This window comes from Limulus polyphemus, unplaced genomic scaffold (genome assembly GCF_000517525.1).
Source record: "Limulus polyphemus unplaced genomic scaffold, Limulus_polyphemus-2.1.2 Scaffold1502, whole genome shotgun sequence".
NCBI lineage: Eukaryota > Metazoa > Arthropoda > Merostomata > Xiphosura > Limulidae > Limulus > Limulus polyphemus.
In genome coordinates this window covers 27,958-50,533 of record NW_013667112.1, presented here as the reverse complement: position 1 = coordinate 50,533, position 22,576 = coordinate 27,958, and the positions used below count along the sequence as shown (strand labels likewise).

General features: G+C 33.3%; 1 protein-coding gene across 2 annotated transcripts in view; it reads left to right on the top strand.

The window, feature by feature from the left end:
• The window catches only part of LOC106463851 (eye-specific diacylglycerol kinase-like), a 168,457-nt gene that overhangs the window by 126,426 nt on the left and 19,455 nt on the right, over nt 1-22,576 (top strand). For both annotated transcript variants that reach the window (XM_022391470.1, XM_022391471.1), the window contains 10 exons: nt 10,554-10,738; nt 12,176-12,344; nt 13,095-13,165; nt 13,868-14,013; nt 14,353-14,471; nt 15,036-15,109; nt 15,384-15,489; nt 18,253-18,423; nt 19,461-19,483; nt 20,404-20,498. In XM_022391470.1, the coding sequence (XP_022247178.1) occupies nt 10,554-10,738; nt 12,176-12,344; nt 13,095-13,165; nt 13,868-14,013; nt 14,353-14,471; nt 15,036-15,109; nt 15,384-15,489; nt 18,253-18,423; nt 19,461-19,483; nt 20,404-20,498 (1,159 nt within the window). The remainder of the gene's footprint in view (nt 1-10,553; nt 10,739-12,175; nt 12,345-13,094; nt 13,166-13,867; nt 14,014-14,352; nt 14,472-15,035; nt 15,110-15,383; nt 15,490-18,252; nt 18,424-19,460; nt 19,484-20,403; nt 20,499-22,576) is intronic.

The window sequence follows — 22,576 nt, the reverse complement described above, 5'->3', positions numbered from 1 at the left end:
AGAGCACATATAGTCCATTGTGTAGCTTTGTGCTTAACTTCAAACAAACAAACAAACTAATGATTCTATATCTCATTCTGATGTTGGTTTAATACGTCTTTATGACAGCCAAACAGAAGCATCTAAGTTATCTAAATCGGGAGTTTTCTGGGTGTTTAAAAAAAAGCAATAATTAGATAAATTAAAGTGCATTGGAGTTCAAATTTCTTTCTGTTTCGTAATTTAATCAACGAATTTTTTTATTATATGTTATTTTTACATAATTATACTTTGTAAAATGACATCAAACATTTAACGTTACATTAAACAGAGTAATTAATTTAAACTTTTATTTTGAATTGTAGTGAACTTAATTCACAAATCACTTGTGAATTTCTTAGTTGGCTTTTAACCCCCTTGGGCTGTGTTCTTCTGTAAATTAACATCAGAATAGAATCGAGGTAATTTAGTAAAAATAATAAAAAAGACGGGTATACGAAACTTAAAGCGAGTTGATAACAGTTTAAAATCATGAAAGGTATTGCTGCATGTGGCATTGATTTTTTTTTTTTTTCGCGTGTGTGTGGTTTTATAATTTTTAACAGCTAGGAGCAATAAATATACAGTGGCATAACTTAGCTATCCAAAGTGATGGTTGGGTAAATTATGGGAGGGGGGTGACGAAAATGGAGATATATGCTAGCACGTCGTCAAATATCACTGCAATGTATATTATGCATGAGTTACTGAGTCTGTAGATTTGATCAGAAATGCGCAGTCTTGTTATTTGTTGCGTTTTCGCAAAATTATTACTTTCCTATTAGCTTTTAGTAAACTATTGTTGTTGTTGTTTTCTTAAAACAGAGATATACAATCTGCACTCTGTCCAAGGCTGGGAATCGAACACCGTATTTTTTCGTTGTAAGATCATAAACTTACCGACGACCCTGGGCCCGGCATGGCCAGGTGGTTAGGGCGCTCGACTCGTAATCTGAGGGGCGCGGGTTCGAATCCCCGTCCCACCAAACATGCTCGCCCTTTCAGCCGTGGTTGCGTTATAATGTGATGGTCAATCCCACTATTCGTTGGTAAAAGAGTAGCCCAAGAGTTGACAGTGGTTAGTGATGACGAGCTTCCTTCCCTCTTGTCTTTCACTGCTAAATTAGGGATGGCTAGTGCAGATAGCCCTCGTGTAGCTTTGCGCGAAATTCAAACCAAACCGATGACCCGCTAGGGGACTTTCACAGTAAATAAATATAGTTAAAGAACCGAGTAGTATTTGACCTTTGAGATCTCGCAGTATTGTCTGACATCTGTGTATATATATATAAAGTCGAGGAGTTATTTTTGATGGAAAATTAAAGACAAATTATTATAAAATCACTAGTTTGAGTTGTCAAATGTTATTGTTAGCAGTTTTACACAAATTCAAGCTCGTTTTATTTTTTAGCTTTATAATAATATTTTGTGTTTGCTAATAACTCGTGTATTTTAGTCACACACGCGCGTCGAAATTTTGTTCACATCAATTTTATTTGTATTATACTTTTCTCAGACCATTATTTTATTGTTTTAACCCTTCATATTACTGATTTATTTTTACACTGTTTATTACAGGCTGAGCCTACACATTGTATCATGTTGAGTGTGTGTGTGTGTATGTTTTTTGTTGTTGTTGTTATTTGGGGGGGGGGGGGTAACTAGTTACAACACTCAATGTAAAGACCTGAACAAACGTATTAGGAGATATCGTTAATTTTATGTTAAAATACAAAGGAGATCCCAGCATTATTAGTTGAATCGTTTGCATTATTCATTGTATTTTGTTTACTTTTTTGTGTGTGTGTGTGTGACTCGCATGTTATTAGTAACCCAGTAACCAAAAGGTCATGGGCATAAATAGATAAGAAAAATGTATTTTCAAAAGCAACAAAAATCCCCATCGGTCATTTTGGGAATGCTTATTATTAATTGTGAAATTTTCTTCTCCCCACTAAAATATATAACTTCAATGAAGAAAAGAAAGAATCCATGAATGACGTAGAGGAAGTAGCGGATCATAGAATGGATTAGGCCTTACGTCATTCATGAATTACTTCTTTTCTTTACTGAAGTTGCACATTTTAATGCAGAGAAGAAAAATTCCTGATGAATTTTAATTTACTAGGTAATCCGTTGATAACTTGTGAATAATTTATTGTTACAGTATAGTCATATGTTATTAGTAATGGTTAAAAGATTTTATATCAAACCCTGAAAAATGTTTATTATCATTATTTGAATTTTCTATTATCACTTCTCAATCACAGTTTGACTGTTGGATCTGGTAAAAAATCAATGTACACCAACTCAGTTTTTTAGCTTATTTCCAAATACAAAATATTTCCAGCCTTTCGACTTAATACCTTCGAAGAACAAACTGAAGTAAATACCATCTGCAAACATTTTCTGTTTTTAGTGAGTAAATTGGTTTCATTTCCCTCACTTCCAAAGCTGTTTTCACTCATTGTCATTTAATACATCTCACTTAACGCTTACATGGGTATTCATTTTGAAAGATTCGTGCGTTAATGACTCCACAACAACTTATTACTGAATTAGTCAAATCGTTTCCAGCATCTTTCGAAGAATCTTTCTCCGAGAATACTCTAAGTTTTTAATATCGTAATATTATTATTCCATAATTTTGCTTTTTTCACTATTTTTTTCATTATCCTCAACTTAGTTTTAAGTCTCAGTATTATTATGATTAAAAAAAAGTGGGTAAACTAACGTTTGAGATGGAAGGTCCAGGCCAGGCAAGTAGCATGGTAGGAACGAAGAAATAATGTGAATATATATATATATATTTAATTTCAATTCGATTTAAAACAGGCCAGGCCTAGTTGTTAGCGTTATGGGCTACGGATCAAAGGCCCAAGGTAGTTCAAAGTCAAGGGCAGCTGCGCCTGAACTTTAAAGGTTTCTGATCTAGCCTTTTAGCCCTTGTTTTACATAAAGTGCCTTAAGCTTTTCAACAAACTCATAAGCTCATTATTTATTCTGTTCAAAATTCAAACATAGAACTGGAACCAGAGAGACTGTACTGTACTGGTTAAGCTTTATTAACTACTGTAATAAACAGGAAAGAGCTTTCGGTGGGTTCTTGCCTAAGCCACAATTGGCTTAAAAGAAAAGCGTGATCATGGTTTTAGTAATTTGGAGTGACGTAAAGCTAACAACATTTTATGAACGATTTTTTGACCCTTTAAACATTGAATTTTACAGTTATTTAAATAGGCTTTCTTCTAGAAATCACGAAATATAGTTTGGAAGGAGAAGTTTCTGCTGTGTGAATATAGGGGATAATTATTCAATCTACTCCTATGATTCTACTTCAGTTTAAATGTACGTATATATAAGTGTTTGTGTGTGTGTATATATATATATATATATATACACACACACATAGGCTTAGGAATCTATTAACCCGACCAAAATTTTGACTTTTTATGCATATGTAATTCGATTTATTGATATCATTACCAAACAACCTCTCACCCCACCACCACATAAATACACACTCGTGATTGTAGTCCTATTCATGTCTTATTCCTTCCTACGTATTTGGACATAATTATGGAAGGAGAAAATAAAATGGTTATAAAATGCAAATATTTCTTACGGGATTGCTCCCCCTCTATTGTAAAACAATTAACTGGACCAGGATACAGTCACATGCTGATAGTTTAAACTATGAGTTGCTGTCACGCAGCGAATCACAATGCCACACCAGTATAATGCTTAAAGAAGTACAGTCAGTCATACTATTCTGAGGAGTTGTGTAGTGATCTTTCTCGTGCCCCCTGGGAAATAAATGTCACGTAACAAACTAGTGAACACTATTTCATGCGACATATTGAGTCGTAATTTCATGTTTCAGTAGGAGCTGTACAGAAACTCAGAATTGGTACATGTAACTAGTTTTGTAGGTAATATAAGTGGTCAAGGTAGGAAGGATAAATTCTTTAAAATTGATTTTAAGTATTCTCTACGTGATGCACGACAATACAGTATAGAAATTACAAAAGACTAGCTATAAGTACATGTGTGAATGTTACAACCAAAACAGTAAGATCAAAAAATTGTCTCAGTAGATGAGTATCTGCTCTGATACCACTGGTTTGGTGTGCCACTTCAAAGTTTTACAGTTACAGATATTTCCATTTTCTTGCTCTTATTGAGGTAGAATTACACTCTGCTTACTTTAAGTTCAATTTTTGTGCAATTTCACTCTTGGTCGGAAATATTGCCAGTCCAACCGGTCTTGTTCATGTAATGTTACTAGTAGTAACAATGAACATAGTCAGCAGAATTAGTGCAACAGAGGTGTTGGGACAATGTTAAGATGTTTCAATACTCAGTTCAGATTAATTTTAGTCATTTCTCCATGAAAGGCCTCGCAATTCGCCACAAAGTTATTTTTCAGTGACATCAGTTGCCTCACTATCATATAAGATGACTTGGTGTTCCACGCATTTTTTCAGCAAGCCCCTTGAACTCATTTTCGACGTCTCAGTAACACAGGAAAACTGAACAGCGAGCTGTATTTGTATAGTTCATTGAACTTGAAACCGTTGGTTCAATGGATGTACACTCAGGTTTGTTAATTAAATAAAATAACCTTAAAGTTTGCTGTGGATCAAGGAGAAGCTCATTTATTGTACGACAACTGGATCGTTTTATCATGAATGAACTTACTCCTCTTCCGAAAATTGTTCAATGGTTCCTGTGTCCTCTACAAGCTCCCTTGTTTACACCAATATCTTTTCAAAGCCTTTTTCAACCCTGCACTTTTATTTTGTAGTTGCAAAATAGCTCGAGACATATCCAGAGACCAAATCATGATAGGACTTTCCTAGCTTGTATCAGACTCCACGAACAGTTTCAATTATACTTTCTCGTCTTGTATCCCTCAGTAGCTTTGCAGTTACCTGAGAAACATTCATTTTATGAGAAAGTTTATTTTGTTGTTGTTTGAAGTTAAGCACAAAACTACACAATGGGCTACCTGTGCTCTGCCCTCCACGGGTATCGAAACTCGGTTTCTAGCGTTGTAAGTCCGCAGACATACCGCTGTGCCACTGGGGGGGGGGCGAGAAAGCTTAGTAAGAAGTAGTAGCAGTGTTTTTTCGTTCGCTTTAGCAGAAAAAGTTAATAGTTTCTTGATTCGCTCTAAGCCTCAAATCGTTATTTGTTAATTTTTATATTTTATGCATTCTTTTTTTTTTTCAAATATTGAACATCAGAAAGGATGTGCCTTTCATCAGCCATGTTTTTGTTTGTTTGTTATTTTATGTCCCTTCTTTAACCATGTTTGAGTTAACATTATTTCAGTTATCACTTTTTTGTCCAAAAAAAGACTTGCTGTCAGTCAAATTCACGCTGGGCTTATATAATGGTGCTATGTAAAAACACGATATAGCTTACTCTTCTATAGTATATATTTCACATCTACAAATTTTGACCAAGCGTAGACTAGTTGTTAGTGAAGTTGACCTAGGAATCGATGGTTCCTGGTTTGTGACTTGTTTCCACAGAAACGCGTTTCACACGTAAAGCTCCAATATTTTGTCAGCCAAGAATAATCCAAGAGCTGACGATGTGCATATACAGTCGAACCTGTGTAACTGAGCCACCCTAGGGACTGGCTACCAGTGGCTCATTTAGGCAGGTGGCTCACTTAAGAAAATTCGCGTCTTCCAACTTGCGAAAAGGAACATTTATGTAACTTTCACAAAATTGTTTCATGATAGGTGTCAGGTTAATGTCAATACCACTTTTCCTTGATTTGCATAACTGTTTATCAACAAATTTATTTACTTCATAATACATTTGTGAAAAAAAAGTTATACTAGAAATAAATGTACATGTACATGTATTTACATAAACATGATGAAAAGGTTTTTGACTGTAAAATTATTGGGGGCTTGAAGAAATCACTGATAGAAGACTGCTTCTTTGTTTTGAGACGCACTGCTGTGGTCATATCATGCAGGTCCATAACCTTGTTTACATAAGAAGCATTTCCGTGATGTAAAGCAAAGTCTTTCAGCTGTTCAAGAAATGTCTGGGCCTGAGCAACTGAGCAGATCTGGGGTTCTGGAGTGTCATCAACATCATCAAATTCAACTTCAGAATCATTAGCAAGAAGCTTTTGTGCAGGTAGTGTCCAATCAGTGGCAGGCTGTGTGGTGGGTAGGTCTTTGTCAAGCTGGTCAAGTTAGTTAAAATCATGATTGAATAAGTCTTTGGAAAGTCTGAGGATTGAGAGGGGAATGTCACCTTCTGGGTCATCTGTTTCTTTAACAAAGGATGTGGCATCACTTGCCTCACACACCTCTGTGGTCAACCCAGCATGTGCAAAGCATTTCTGGACTGTTGAAGAATCAACTTCCTCCCATGCTTTGCCTACCCAGTGGACAGCTTGAAGAACTGTGATGCTGCGAAGCACTTCAGGCCCAGTGATGGTCTTGTCTTTCTCCAGCTCACTCAAAATGTAGGTCAGTTGCTTCTTTCTGTATTTCAGCTTCATGGCCTGGATAATACCGTGATCCATAGGCTGAGAAAGTGACGTTGTATTGGCAGGCAGGAAAACAAGTTACGTGAGGGGGTGAGAAGGGGCATTATTTAAGAAAAGCAAAACTTTTCTGTATTGAGCTTTCATTTTTCTGTCAAAACTCTTAAGCCATTCAGAAAAAATATCACTGGTCATCCAGGCCTTGGCGTTATTTGATATCTGACAGGCAGGGCTTTCACATTTATGGATTTGAAGCAGCGTGGCTGTCTGGCCTTGCCAATCACAATGGGGTCAGTTTTTCTCCTGTCATTGAAGCATATAAGCCAATAGTCACGCGTTCTTTTGACTGCTTGCCATCTGCACAGTCACTGCCCTTCACATGGTAAGTTTTATTTGTACTGCTGTGTCGGAAAAATAAACCTGTTTCGTCCATATTGAAGATATCCTGGGGTCTGTAGCCTTTACAAACTGTAGGAAGTTTTTCTTTCCAATCAGAAACAACATTTCGGTCCACATCACCACTCTCTCCACCAGTTGTGCCAAGAACAATGTTGTGTCTTTTCAGAAAAACTTTCTAACCAGCCATTAGAAGCATGAAATGTGTCAATCTTCAGGTCAGAAGCAAAACGTAAAGCTTGTGCTTGGATTAGTGGGCCGTTGACAGGAACATGTCTAGCAGTGACATCTATGAACCATTTCCAGGTCAACTCATTAATTTCTTCATTGCCGGTCTTTCTAATTTTCTCTGGCGTTCAGCCGGGTCATTATTTTCATAGTCATTTAAAACTTCAGCTTTTCTTTTAACAAGTCTTTGAATTTGGTCTTCGCTTACACCAAAAGCCTCCCCCACTTTACGGGAACTTTGTACTTTGTCATACATTTCTATAGCCTTTGCCTTGCTTTGACATGGTGACAAATTTGGTTGAAACAACAGAGATCTTTTACAGCACAGTTATTTTAAACAGTAGTAAACAGTCAGAGAAATGATTTAATCTTAAATGTAAGCTTGGCTATTTATATCAGAAAAATAAGATGAAATTACAAAAAAAGAATATATATATATATATATATATATACACCTACCTATTGTAATTAACCTTACTAAGTGTAATTAACCACGCCTACAGCAGTGATTGGCTCTGAAGGCAATTAGTCTTGACAGCGCGAGAAATTTACACTGTCAAGGAATACCAATCAATATTTATGGCGGGAACTGGCGTTTTTTCACAGATGATGAATGGGGTTTGGGGCTAAATTAGCCTGGCGCTTGGCGGCGTTAGACAGGTAGCGTTCTTATAAAGGTTAAATAACATACAAATTGAGTTGGGACTTACGAAAACTGGCGCTCTTAGCCAGGTGGCGCTGTTGTGGAGGTGGAGCGGTTAACAGGTTAGACTGTATATCTTTATATAACTTTGCACAAAAGTTCTGAAACAAAGGAATCCACGTAATGTTTACATTTTTTTAGGTTCTGATATGAAACATCCTAAATTTGGTCGAGGTCAGTGTGTTACATTCTACAGTATGACTCAATTAAAGATGATGTCTACTATTTCATAACACAGTTGCATACCAGTGGGGTACTTCTGTATTCTTATGATCTAGTTTGTTACTGATCAGCCACAGAGAGAATATGTACTAGGAGAGCAGTTTGGCACTTTCAAAGAGATTAACTTATGGTTTGAAAGAGTCAAGTCATTTTGTAATGTGCCATGTTTTCTTTTAAATCTATTATTGTAGGTATATTTGTTTGTTTCTTCTCTTCTGCATTTCTTCCAACACTAAACTTTCATTCAAACAAATCATAAAATCTCTGATTCTATGGAAGTGATTTACTTATATGTTATTATGCCTTTAATTCAGTAATACCAAAGTGTAAAATTACCAAGAATGTTATTGTTGTTGTTTTAGCGTAAAGCTACACAATGGGCTATCTGCGTTCTGCCCATCTTGGAGAATCAAACCCCGGACGTTAGCATTGTATGTCACCAAGAATGTTATTGCTTGTGGCAAGGATGTGGTCTAGTTTCATATGGAATGGTGAGTAATATGATACTTTATATACACTCCTTCAGCACCCATGTTCTAATTGTGAAGAAGAATCTCTCGGACCCTGGGGGAGAGAAGCAGGCAGCTAGTTTGATTTCCCAGTTAGAGACTGGAAGATCCTCTATAGCAGTGGTTCCAAACTGCTTGTTCACATACTGGTGCTGCGGTGGTATTTTCAGTTAAAAAACGATTTTCCAACAAATCTGAGGTAGTTAGACCAGCTAATAAGTTCGCTTTGAAAATAAGGAGAGTAATTTCGAATCTGATAACTGAGTTTACCTTGTGTGTGTTGAAAGACTGAATACATTTAACCAAAATGAACACAATATTACAGACAAAAAGAAAACGTAAGGTACACGATCGAATCTATACTAAATCCCATAGCTTTCACTCTCTCGGTATTGATTGCTGTAGAACTAAAACACGACGATTTTCAAGTCCGATCTTCACCCAACGATCTCTTAGTAGAAATGGACCAAGAAAGCGCACCTGAACTCGACAAGTAAACTCGCTTTCTTTATCCTGTTAACAGCGTCTCCTCGTAAACTTTGTTCTCTCGCAATTTGAATTGGCTGTAACAATCGGATAACGACATGTCGACCTGTAAAACATACTTCAATCGCTAATCCTTTCATTCCGGATGCTATATGCTACTGCACTATCCTCTTGAACAGAGTATACTATACCTATTCTAGAGAACAAAGAAACAAAGCAACCATAACAAGGCAATCTCGACGTCTTTCTGGGTCACTTGTTGTGCCATTACACCACAGGAAATAATTAACTGGAAAACTTTTAAAATTCTATATCATTAAGCAGGTATAAAACATGTGATATGCTTGCATATCATAGAAGTATCAGTATGCCTCAAACTCGAAAAAAACATCTACTGGAAATTTTAGAAGAGCACCATTATATCTATTTTCATTCCGAGCATATTCTGTCTCAACTAATCAGCTATTCTTTCCCCATCCTTTCAGAAAAAATAATTAATTACGATCATGAATGGTTGAAAGTGCAGAGTATTTTTCTTTCTATGTTAATATAGAGCTTGTGTGTTTGTAACAATTTCCACTTAAGTTTATGTACTTGTATATATTTATATATATATTTCATATTTCGGATATAGTACATTACAAGAACCTTTCTTTTTAGACCTAGCATGGCCAGATGGTTAGGGCGCTCGACTCGTAATGTGTGAGGCGTGGGTTCAAATCCCCATCCCACTAAACATGTTCGTCCTTTCAGCCATGGGGGTGTAATTATGTGATCGTCAATCCCACATTCGTTAGTAAAAGAGCAGCCCAAGAGTGGGTCATGATGACTAGCTACCTTACCTCTAGTTTTGTTTGTTTGTTTGTAATTAAGCACAAAGCTACACAATGGGCTATCTGTGCTCTGGCCACCACGAGTATCGAAACCTGAATTCTAGCGCTGTAAGTCCGCCGACATACCGCTGTGCCACTGGGGGGACCTTACCCCTAGTCTATTATTGATAAATTCCAACCAACCCTTTCTTTTCCTGTTTTCCATTTAGGTCTTGTGACAGTCAACCAAAAAATATTATTATATGAAAGTTATTTCATAAAAAAAAATTTGAAGTAATTGGAAGTTTATGTTAATGAATTTCTAAAGTATTTAATTATATTTTATTTACATGTTATTTTTATGGATATTAAATAATATATAATAATATACATATATTTATTTTATTTATAGTATTACGCTGTTTATGGATTTGAAATAACATAAAATTCATTTCTATTTTTGTTCTAATAATTTTACTGGGATGTATTTATTGTATAAACATTTTGATTTAGTTAAAAAAGTATTATGTATTGTATTTAGGATTTAATTAGAGTAATGTAAGCTGCGAAAGCGCTTTCAACCAACTAAAGATATTAAAAAATACAGTATTCCGAACCTGGTGGTCCTTTTAATATTTTATATATATATATTTCCTCAGGATGATAAAGAGCTGACAAAAACGTTTGTCATTAAGCCCATTCCATCTGTCACATCAAAGCCATTACTGGTGTTTTTAAACCCGAAGAGCGGTAGTAACCAAGGCGCCAAACTGATGCAGAAGTTTCAGTGCTTACTAAATCCACGTCAAGTATTTGACCTGACACAAGAAGGACTCTCTCCGGGGTTAGTCGTACTTAGATTTATACACTTTATACAGATTCGAAAACGATAAAAAATAGTTTTCTACAAGACTTTTAGTTTGTAATAAGTTGAAAAACTACTAATATTATTCAAATACGTTATAAAACTGTAAAAGAAAATAATATAACCTAAAGTCATTAGGGAGGGGAAAAAGAGGGACATCGGACAATTATATAATATTTACTTAAATTAAAATAGTACATAATAATATGTATAATTATAAACTAAATTAAATCAAGACACACGGTAGTGTGTCCTGGAGCCTTAACAACCTGCAGGACACACTGTGTGTTATTAACACTAAATAACAGGAGTAATAGTTTAACGATTTTCCACTTTCTGTAACTCGGATTGTTGTAATCCAAACTATCACATACTTTCAGTGGATGTGCTTTACTGGACCCTTACTTCACATACCAAATTTCAAATTTACGCACCATCATACCCCAAGTGGAACAAAAAACGCTGCCTGGCTAACTAATGAATGAATATTTGCTGTAAAATTCTTATCGATACTATAAGTGTAGCTACCAGTTTGGCCGCCAAATTTGATTTCATTCCTTTAAGTCGTATGCTCAATCTTTTTTTTTTTTGTTGTTATTGTTTTTTTTATTGACCGCACCTTTTTTTCACCCCTAAGGTGTTTTTGATTAGATTTTTTATATGCTGTAGGCCTAATATATTGTTGAACTACATATCTCTAAAAAATTACGATGAACCAGCCCTCTATGACCTTACTGAAAACACATACCTTGTGTAGTTTTTATTGATCTGGTAAGGTTTTAATGTATTATTTTCATGCTATAAGAATACGAACTGACATTCGACCTTTGCACGTGAATATCAACTTATTAAACCGTTTCTTCATAATATACAAAAATATTCTATCCATCTGTAGTTTTATTCTCTATATAATAAATAATTTTAAGAAAAGTTGAAAATTCCATACAAAGAAGCATCTGAAGCACAAACTGCATAAAATATTTTTTGGCAGTTTTTTGTGACAATGTTCCTGTATTATTAGGTAATGTTCTTGGCAGACAACCCATACTATACAAAAATATCCCATCCACCTGTAGTTTTGTTTTTTATATAATAAATAATTATAAGAATAGTTGAAAATTCCGTACAAATATACTTGCACAGATTGATAGAATATGTTTTGACGTTATACTTTTATAATGTGGCAGTGTCCTGCTGAACAAGTCTTATGTGTATCATGTTTACCAAGTTGTAAGTTTCATCTATTATAAATATTTATCATACCAATTATTACATTTTTTGTTTTGCTTTTGTCATTTCTTGGAAAAATGCATTTTCTCAAACTCTTTACAAGATAACCTTGACCTTTAACACTTTACACTAAAGTTCATAAAAAAATGTTAATATAAATGTTGTAAACAATTCTTTGTGTTTCAGCTTAGAGCTATACAAAAAGGTTCCTAATCTGAGAGTGTTGGCCTGTGGGGGTGATGGCACAGTTGGTTGGGTGTTGTCCATACTAGATGAAATTGGCATCTCTCCTCCTGTGTCTGTACTTCCCTTAGGGACAGGAAATGACTTAGCAAGATCTTTAGGGTGGGGTGGGGTAAGTTTGACTTGTAAAATGAACCCATTTTGTTTAATATGCCTCATGGTGTAATCCTAGGAATGTTTTGCATTAAAAACGTACTTCTGAACATATCACTGTATAGTCATTATGAAAAGAAAAACTTAGATTTCACAGATATGTTCTTAATATTATTACTGATAAGGTACACTATAAATTAATTTACATTTTTGAACAAGAAAATGGAGGTTTTCCAAAAATATTTCAATATGATTTGACTCCCACCACAATGTTTTCATCACAGTGTCTATTCTATTATTTGGATGTTTAGAGATAATGTAGATTAAAGGACTTTAATAGTTATAGTAACTGAAGTTTTAATTTGGTCATTCAAGTCAGAAAACTTTGTGTATTACCAATTGTCATTACTTACTGATCTCCTTCAAATTTGAATATGTGTGTTATTAAATGCCTTTCAGAACACTGAATTCATAAGTGTATGAAAAATCCTTTAAATACCTATTTGGCTGAATTCTCTTCTTTGTTACAGGAAAAATGCTACCGTCCATGCCACTCTAATAACAATTGATTTTTACAATATTTATGAATTTGTTCAAGTTTTAACTTGCTACCATATTCCTTTAAGTGGTTTTAAACTACTGGTTTTTCTCTCTTTCTCTCTCTCTCTCTCTCTCTATGTATGCATGAATAGAGAGATAAACTTAAATTGATGCTGAATTTTATGCTAGTTTTGTAATTTATGTCTGATTGTCTGCCTAATTAATACAGGGCTATACAGATGAACCTATATCCAAGATCCTTTCCAACATCCAGGATGGAGATGTTATTCAGTTAGACAGGTGAGTATGCTGTACCTAAACACAGAACAGAAGCCAACTTAATTACTCGTGTATGCTCCACAAACAAAATGTCTATGTTTACCACTTATTGTACTGTATAAAATTATCTCAAAATTTCTTTCTTTAATAAGGTTAATATCTTGAATCTAATATGACATGTATACCTTCTTCATTCAGAAAGAGTTAAAAAAAAGTACTTAAAGTTGTTTCTTTTAACTTAAGAAGTGAAGAATTTAATTGACAAACATTGGAGCCAATATAAAGTCAAGTTGATGACAATATTGAATGTTACTATCTTGTCAAACTGATGATAAACTTAATATCAGGAGCAGAAGAATCATCATCAGTTCTTATAAAGTGTAGAGATGGCTAGAATAGGTAACAAATGAAACTTTATTGCAAGTTAAAACAGTAACAAATGTAAAACGTTTTGACAAGGTTTTGTCATCAAAGAATAACCTAAAATACCTTCAGTTCTCATTGTTCATAAATCTAACATAGAACTATCACCAGACCCAAATCCCACTTTTTCTTATTAACAGAAAAAGTGCATTTTGAAGGAAATTATAATAATTATTAAGCCCAATATAATCTTGGATTAACAAATTACTGGTTTCAAGTAATTCCACTCATCATCAGTAACCCTAATGTATTTAGTTTTGTTTACAGGAAGTAAAACGCAGTACTCTGTTTATGTTATAGGTGGGATCTTCTTGTAGATAAAAACATAGATGTGGACCTTTCTACTTGTGAAGAAGGCAAAGAAAAACTTCCTTTAAATGTAGTTAATAATTACTTTTCCCTTGGAGTAGATGCTCACATAGCTCTTGAGTTCCATGAAGCTAGGGGTGAGTATAATCATAAAGCTGGTATTGGTGTAATTTTCATTTACCAACTTAACTGTTAAGTTACAAGTTACATTTCTTTAAAGGTTTGGAGAATAAGAAAAAAATTTCCTTCTTAAATCATGAAGTTTCGTTTTTGTAAATACCACAGTCTATCATATTTTCAAGATGGTTAACATTATTTCTATTACATAGTACTATAACATTGGCCATAATTATAACTTAGGGTGGAGTGGAGTAAGTTTGATTCTGTGAAATGGATCCATAATATTATAAACTAATACCATAACTTTGATACAGTCTTTTATGGAGTAGAAAATATAATGATTTTTGTTTTGTTAGAGGCTCATCCAGAAAAGTTCAACAGTCGTCTAAGGAACAAAATGTTCTATGGTCAGGCTGGAGGAAAGGATTTACTACAAAGAAAATGGAAAGACCTCTGCAATTTTGTTACTCTGGAGGTAGTTATAGTAGAAAATATGCTGCCTTGTTAATTTTTACCAAAAATGTGTAAAATAGTTTTCTTTACAAATCACAAATATACAAGTACTTTTATTTGATTGTAAAATGATATGTTGTTAAGGATCATGACTTGCTGGTACCTTGGAGATTAAAATTTGTTTTAAAATACTTTTCAACTGAATATCCTTAAAAAATATTAATGATGCATTATATATATATATATATACCAAAATATTATTGTATAATATCATCATACATTGGGTTGATATATTGTCTACAGTATAATTTGTTTATCTTTAGTTAATCTGATTTAGCAGTTAATCACTATTCATAAATAACCTCAGAAACATTTTTGATTTGTTTCTTATTTTGTTTGGGTGAATACTGTGTGCTCATTTTTTGCCACTCTTTTTAAGTAAAGAATGTTTCACCTACACCAGATGTAAAAACGATTTTTCTTTATAACTTTTTAATATGAAATACTTTTAAAACTTATGTATTAAGAAACATTTCTTAACAATATTTTTTTTCAGGCTCATTTTGTTTCTATTTACTCCCTTTAGTGTGATGGACAAGATTTGACACCCAGGTTAAAAGAACTACGTATTCATGCTATTCTGTTTTTAAATATTCCCAGGTAAATTTACTGCCTCTGATGTTTCCTCTGTATTATTTAACTAGTTGGTAACTCCATGTGGTAATTGTTTTGAATCAGTAGTTTTAAAAACACAACACAAGAATAGTATTTTTACTCATTTATTCAACCACGAAATCATATATAGCATAAATTTTTTATTCATTTTAAAAGCAGTCTGCCTTTATCATTAATAAGTGAAGTATATGAGACTTAAGTAGTTGGCTTAAAAGTAATTATGTTAAAAATATTGAAATTTTCTTCTATATTGAAACAGTTATGGTGGTGGAACAAGGCCTTGGGCAATCCCAGGACCAGGTTTTGATCAACAGAGAACGGATGATGGAATTATAGAAGTGATTGGCTTGACCACGTATCAATTGGTAAAATCATTGGTTTTATTGAACACAATGATTGAATTTTATTTTCCTACATGTAAACATGTGAAAGTAGAAAATTATAATTTCATAACTTACCAGAATGAATAAAATCTATAGATTAAGGTATATGCAGCCTACCAATAACTAAACAGAAACCCCCTGAGAATACAAATCAACCATTTCCATAACCTAATATGCAAGTAACCCCGTCACATCATGAAGAAAAGGATCCAAAGAATTAACTGTATTTTCCTGAGGTTGCATAGTTGCATGATAGGAATATTGTCATAGTGAGTGACTAATATCCAGGTCAATCACAGTACCACTGTTTACAGTTAATAGGGTGATAGTGCAGTACCAATTACATCAGAAAACGATAGGTTACTGCAAAGCTTGGGTACCCAAAACCAACAGAATAGATTCATCATGCTGAGAGAGAAGTTTGAAGAATGGATATCATTGTTTCAGGACAGTGTAAGTGTGCCTCAATACCTTCTGAATTTATCTTCAAAGCATGAGCTACATAATAGCATGGTAGCTAGACGAAAGTCACTCCTCACTCCAGACAGTACTATCCATTAACAACAGTGGGCACACCCTCCTTTATTTAGGGAAACTGTTATTTTTTCTGTGAGTTTATATTTATATCTTTCTCAATCATTGGTTGCATCTGGATTTTGTGGCTATCCTTCCATGCACTTTTGTTTTAACCATCTGTAAGCCATGACAAAATATGACTGTTTCTGTTATGGTTTGGGTGAATTTTGGGCAGTTGCACATTATGGTTGATGGTATGCAAAGTGTCAGACACTGATGATCATTACATCGAAGGCTCTCAAGCAAAACCTTCTACCTATCTGTGCCAGTGACCAGCTTACAAAACAAAGCAGTGTTTCAGGCAAAATGGAGATCCTGCTCATTGATTCTAAAACAAAATGATTACATTAAGATCAGACCATTATCAATCACCTGTGGCCAGGCCATTTGTTGGATATTAACCCTACTGAGCATGTGTGGTCCATCCTAGCTTGCTTGCTCCCTGTAAGAGCATCCTAAACAACCAACTTCTAGAGACACGCTCATCAAAGTTCTTTGCCAGGAATGGGATACAATACCACGAACCCAGATTTCAGATCTTGTAAATATGATCTGAAACCATTTTTGTACCTTGAGTATTGCAAAGGACAGATCCATGAGCAGATCCAACTTTCATGCCATTTTTTAATTTTAAGAACAGTGCTCATATTTAAAATTTGTAGTTTGTGCAACCATCTTCATTTAACAGTTTCCCAATTTGTTCCTACAAGGCTCAAAATCTCCACCATTTCATGACACTCTGCCTCATTGGTAAGTTTGCAATCGCAAGCCTGATTCAACAGACTGTTTGTTTGTAGTTAAGCACAAAGCTACAGAATGGGCTATCTGTGCTCTACCCACCAAGGGTATCGAAACCTGGTTTCTGGCATTGTATTCAACAGACTGTAGAAGGTGGAAGAATTGAGGGGACATGATTTTACATCCTCCAGGTAGTATGTAAAAGTTTTTTAAAAACCACTGTAAATTATATGTGTGAACATTTGACAAATTATTTTACTCTTGCTAAGTTTAAACAACAAAATAATTTGATGCTTTAAAAATTACTCAGCTGGATCAAATGAAGACCACATCAGCACTGTCCTCCACAATATGTAAAAAAAGCAACTCGAAAGTTAGCTGTTCTATCTTATCACTGAAAAGAACATTTACAATCAAGAAGTGGAAAGAGTTTGGGGAATGAGGAATAACCTCTAGTGTTAAATTTATGACAACATGTAAACTATTAGTTTCTTCTTGACATATCCTGCTTACACAAATAGGTTATTATTCAGTTTCTTCTTTATTCCATTATTTCTGCATGATTTAAGGCCCACAGACAAGCTTCAGGTAGCATTCAGTTCATTTTATAATACCTCATTTATAAAGTAAAAGTCTGAATGCAAGTAAACTCTCAAAACTCATCAAAAAATCAGCTGATGTTTGTATGACATAAATGTTTGTTGCCTACAGCCAGCCATAGAACTTATTATCAATATATTGGCCTGAATATAGGGCAGTTTTAAATCTAAAACAACCTTACTTTTCAGAGACAATGAATTTAAAAAAATTAACTGTATGTACGCTAGAGCAAAGTGGCCTGTTTTTCTTGTTTTGTAATTTTGGTATAACATGATTTATAAAAAATATAGGAAATAATCACATAAAATGCTCCCATAATAAACTATTTTTTATTTTTTTATTTGACAAAAAAACAACAACACCACTTAAAGTTGTTCCCCCTTACTTAAATCTGAAATGGTGCCCCTGGGCAGCTCCGATAAATACTAACAGCAACCTAATACCCTTCATTTTATGTTTGTTTATTTAGTAAAGTGGTATTCTTCCTGGGATGTTTGTATATTTAATTATTAGTAGATTATATATTAAAGATCAGTGATGGATTCAGGAAGCCAAAAGTCACAATTGTACTATTTGCATAATATTAAACAAAAGTTATCTAATCTAAAACTTTTTTTATCTTTAGGATTTGAATCCCCCTCTATTTCCATTTTTCAAATTTTAACATTATCTAATTAGTATTTGAATGTTTATTGCTCTAATTTACTATTATAATCATTGTTTTAACTTGAAAGCACATATCAACAATACTCTCAAATTAATGTTTAGACATGAATATTTCTCATTCAACATAATACAATTGAAAGTAACTTATGATGAAATATTTTTTAGCCCTTGCTACAAGCAGGTGGTCATGGTACATGCCTTGCTCAGTGTCAGACAGCAAGAATGGTCACCAACCGTACCATTCCTGTACAAGTGGATGGAGAACCATGCAAGCTTTTGCCATCAATTATCAATCTTCATCATCGCAATAAGGCAAACATGGTTGCTCGAGCTAGAGTGAGAAATTACAACATCTTATTAATCTAGAACATAAGTATTTTCAGTTTCATCGCTATTTTTTTAATCTTTAATGCTAAAGATATATAATCCTGAATACAAATGTTTCTGTAAATTTCCAGTAATAATGTTCAATATTGGGTAGTAAAATAGTGAACCTGACCTTTACCTAATAAAATAAAGGTTTTAATACTCCAAGTTTATGGTTATTTTACCATAAATCTTTGTTAAAATCTATCCTGAATCTTGAGTTGTTCTACAATATTGATTTAATTTTAGCTAGATTGTCTAGATATTTTATAAAAAAATTCTAGTGTTTGTGTGTGACTGACTTTTCTAATTAAATGAATCACATTACTGTTCAACTAACATACACTATACATAAATATAGAATAAATATAAAGTCATTGTTATTCAAACTATCTTCTAATGGTTTGTGCAAACAAAGATGGTTTGAAGAAAAAATTTCATGTTTAGATAAAGTACTACACCTCATACCACTACATGTATTTAACTAAGTAATTTTACTAATATGTGTTATTAGTTAATGTTATACATTTGACTTAAATGTTAATGTTGTTGGTTTTTAAAATGCATTATTGTTTTTTTTTTATGATGTATATCTTATCCAAATTTCAGTTGTTTATCATAACCTTTATTAGGCTCAGCAGTTGTGGCAGATAAGAACAAGACTGTCTTTAATTGAGAAAAAATATCAATAATGTAAATAATATGTAACAGAACATATGTTTGAGTACATTTTTTTAAATTTCTTTGCAGGTCGCAATGCAATAAATGTTTTTATATTTTTGCTTCTCTTTAAGCCATCTGTAATTTTTTTATGAATAAAATAATTTCAAGATGACAAAATATTCAATGTTTCATCATCTTTTAATAACAGTGAGAAATTTTTTATGAATAAAATAATTTCAAGATGACATAATATTCAATGTTTCATCATCTTTTAATAACAGTGAGAAATTATTTGTATAGAAGATGTTGTGAACAATTATTTACTGTATACGTTTATTTTTCAGAGACAAGGTTTTGTGCAATCCATGTAAGTGTAATTATTTTATGTTTCAATTAATATTCATTATGATTTTCAAGCAATTTGGCTAAAGGATAAAAGTTTAAGGTAAAAATGACCAACAATAAGCCAGTTGGTTGCTATGACAGTAATGCTGATAATGAATCTAACAAGTAACCTGCATTGTGTAGTGTGTATTGATATAAAATAATAATAATACATCTCAATCTGCTTGTAAATAATTGTACTTAATTAATAAAATGTTTCTTTTTTTTATTAATTATGTAAGCTAAAATTAGTATAGTTGTAAAAACAGTGAATTTTAGTGCTGTATGCTAACAGAATAGGAGTTAATGCTATTAGAATAGCCTCTACAACATTTGTATAAGGCTGTTGTTAATATTTTTTCTTTGAATTCTGTTCAAATTATAAACGTAATTATTTTTCTAGTTTTAATACATTATTCACAAAGAAGTAAATACATAGTCTAAAATAGGAATATGCAAAATAATTAGTTGATAATAATACCCTTATAAGTTAATTGCTGTTTCCAAAAAAACTGTCTTTGTAATTAAGTGTTCTTTTTTTAATATAGCTACATAAATGTATTTTGCTTTTTTTCTAAAAAACACTAACTACACATAGAACTGTTTACAGTGGCGTAGGCAAGTTTCTCACTATTTCAGAAAATTGGGGGGGGCAATAATTTAAAAAGCTGAAAGTGACCTAAATTTTTAATAAAATGGTCAATAAAACAAATCAAGTGTAAGTTTTTATAAGAGTTTCATTTTTTTATTAAATGATACAAAACGAGTTTATTTTATATAATAGCTGAAAAATGATATGCTTAGATTTATTCGGGGGTGGGGCATTGGACCCCCCCTTGGGTACACCTTTGACTGTTTAGTTTATTTCCTGATATGTAACTTTTATTGATTGTTTCCATGTAGGCCAACTCTAGAAAAGTTAACCATAGAAGTCAAAAGGCTGAATATGATTGACTATGAAACCTATCATTATGATAAAGAGAAGTTACGAGATGTATGTAAGTAATGCAGGTTTCAGTATTGGCTATTTACAGTGTCTGTTGATTTTCTTGTTTGTAGCAATAAAATGAGTGAGGATCGTTTTGTTATTGGCTGAAAGATATGACACGTATAAAGCTGAAATATACACTATAGGGTGACTTGAAAAATTACCAGTAATTTTACTTTTGTAACCTTGTTTTAATCTGTTACTTTTCAGACTATGATATCATTTACACGAAATAATTATGACACATATAAAGCTGAAATATACACTATGGGGTGACTTGAAAAATTAACAGTAATTTTACTTTTGTAACCTTGTCTTACATATGTATTTAAATCTACGTACAAGTCAGGTATAATCTCTGGGAAATCATACCATGTTTTAGTCAGCATACAGCAATGTGCACTTGACAACAATAAATCTTTGTTCTTCCATACCTTGATCTGATTTGCAATTATTGGTCACTGTTGATATGTTCCATTAACAAAACAACATTGTTTAGTAAAGGCATCTCAGACTCACAATAAGCCCGTTATTATTATCTCTAACTGAATGGACACATGTAGTATAATCGTAGTCTGCTGAAGTGAATGCTCATCTTTGTTTTTGTGCAGTGGAAGGTATATCTTTGATTTCGTGGAATATGATAATGAAATGTTTATGATCTGATGCTAAAGTAAAATTAAGACCATAAAAGTACTGTCAAAACTTGCAATCCAAGCTAAACCTTCCTTCTCAACCAATTACAAAGTGCATGAAGCATACAATATTGTGTTCTCAACACCATCCATTTGATATGCTAAACTGCAGATATGCCTTAGCATAACATGAGTTTTTTATCAGAATCATAATGGACCGATAATTGTGAAAAACACAACATACAATCACTTGTGTGAAAAGTTAATGTTCAACCATTCCCACTTAACATTTTTACACAATAGCATATTCAGTAGCTCAGTGACAGTAATTATGTAATGTAATAACATATAATAATGCTTCAATAGTCCTAGGAGTAAACTTAACTTGGTAATGTTAGTCAGTGAGGAGCATTTATTACTACTTATGCCTTAGTTGGATTGATACCTCCAATTGTGACTTTCTTGCCCAAGAATACAGCCTATGGTGTGTAAAATGCACATTTCCCCTTTCTCAGATAGAGTCTGTATGCTACTAATACCATATTTGCCAGTATATAAGACAATACTTTTTACTCTTAAAACAATGCCCGATTTTACCCCTCAACTTATACACAGGTTCAGAGATAGAGTTCCAGTAAGACCTCTCAGGTTAATAGCATATCTAACCAAAACTACTTTGTTCTTTTTACTTTTGTTTGCATTTTTGAGTAAGTGCATTGACATTGTGCCACCTACTACATTACAATAACATATTTGTAATTGTATCATTTGTCTCGATTCTTCATAACTAGAAGTTATTTATCTCACATGCTAGTTACAACTAATCAAGACATTTTCTATTTGAAATGTCTTGATTTCAACCATCATACTAAAATATTGCTAATATTATATAAAAAAGTTAGTTTCTGTAACATACTCTAATTCTGTCAACATGTTTTTACTGTAGATCACTATATCTCAAGATTTAGTATTTTTTGTAATAGAAAAAGAGTTCAACTGTGATGAAAACTTTGTAAGGTTGTTTATTACATGTTTTTGGTTTAGGTTATGCTACATTAAGCTGTCTATAGCATTTGAAGAGCATAAAAAAACTATGCTTGTTGATTACCCCAGAACACAGTTAGCACAATTTAAAAATAGCGTATAAGAATTTCTTTACAAAAGTAACATTCTAGAATTGCTTGACAGTAGAGGTTGTCCTGTACACTGAACCTCAAAGGAATACACTTAAGTTGCTCAAAAATCCAGGGTCGTCTTATACATTGGCAAATACAGTAATTACCAAACCACCTCCTCCAAGTTGGACAAGTGTTCCTCCTTGATGAGAATACTGTGTGAGGAATTCCTTTCAACAGATTTTTATTCTGCTGCTGCTGCTGAAATATACTAAGTGCAGATTTTATTCTGTATGAGAACTGATTACACACAAACAAGTAGTGTTTATGTGCATTAA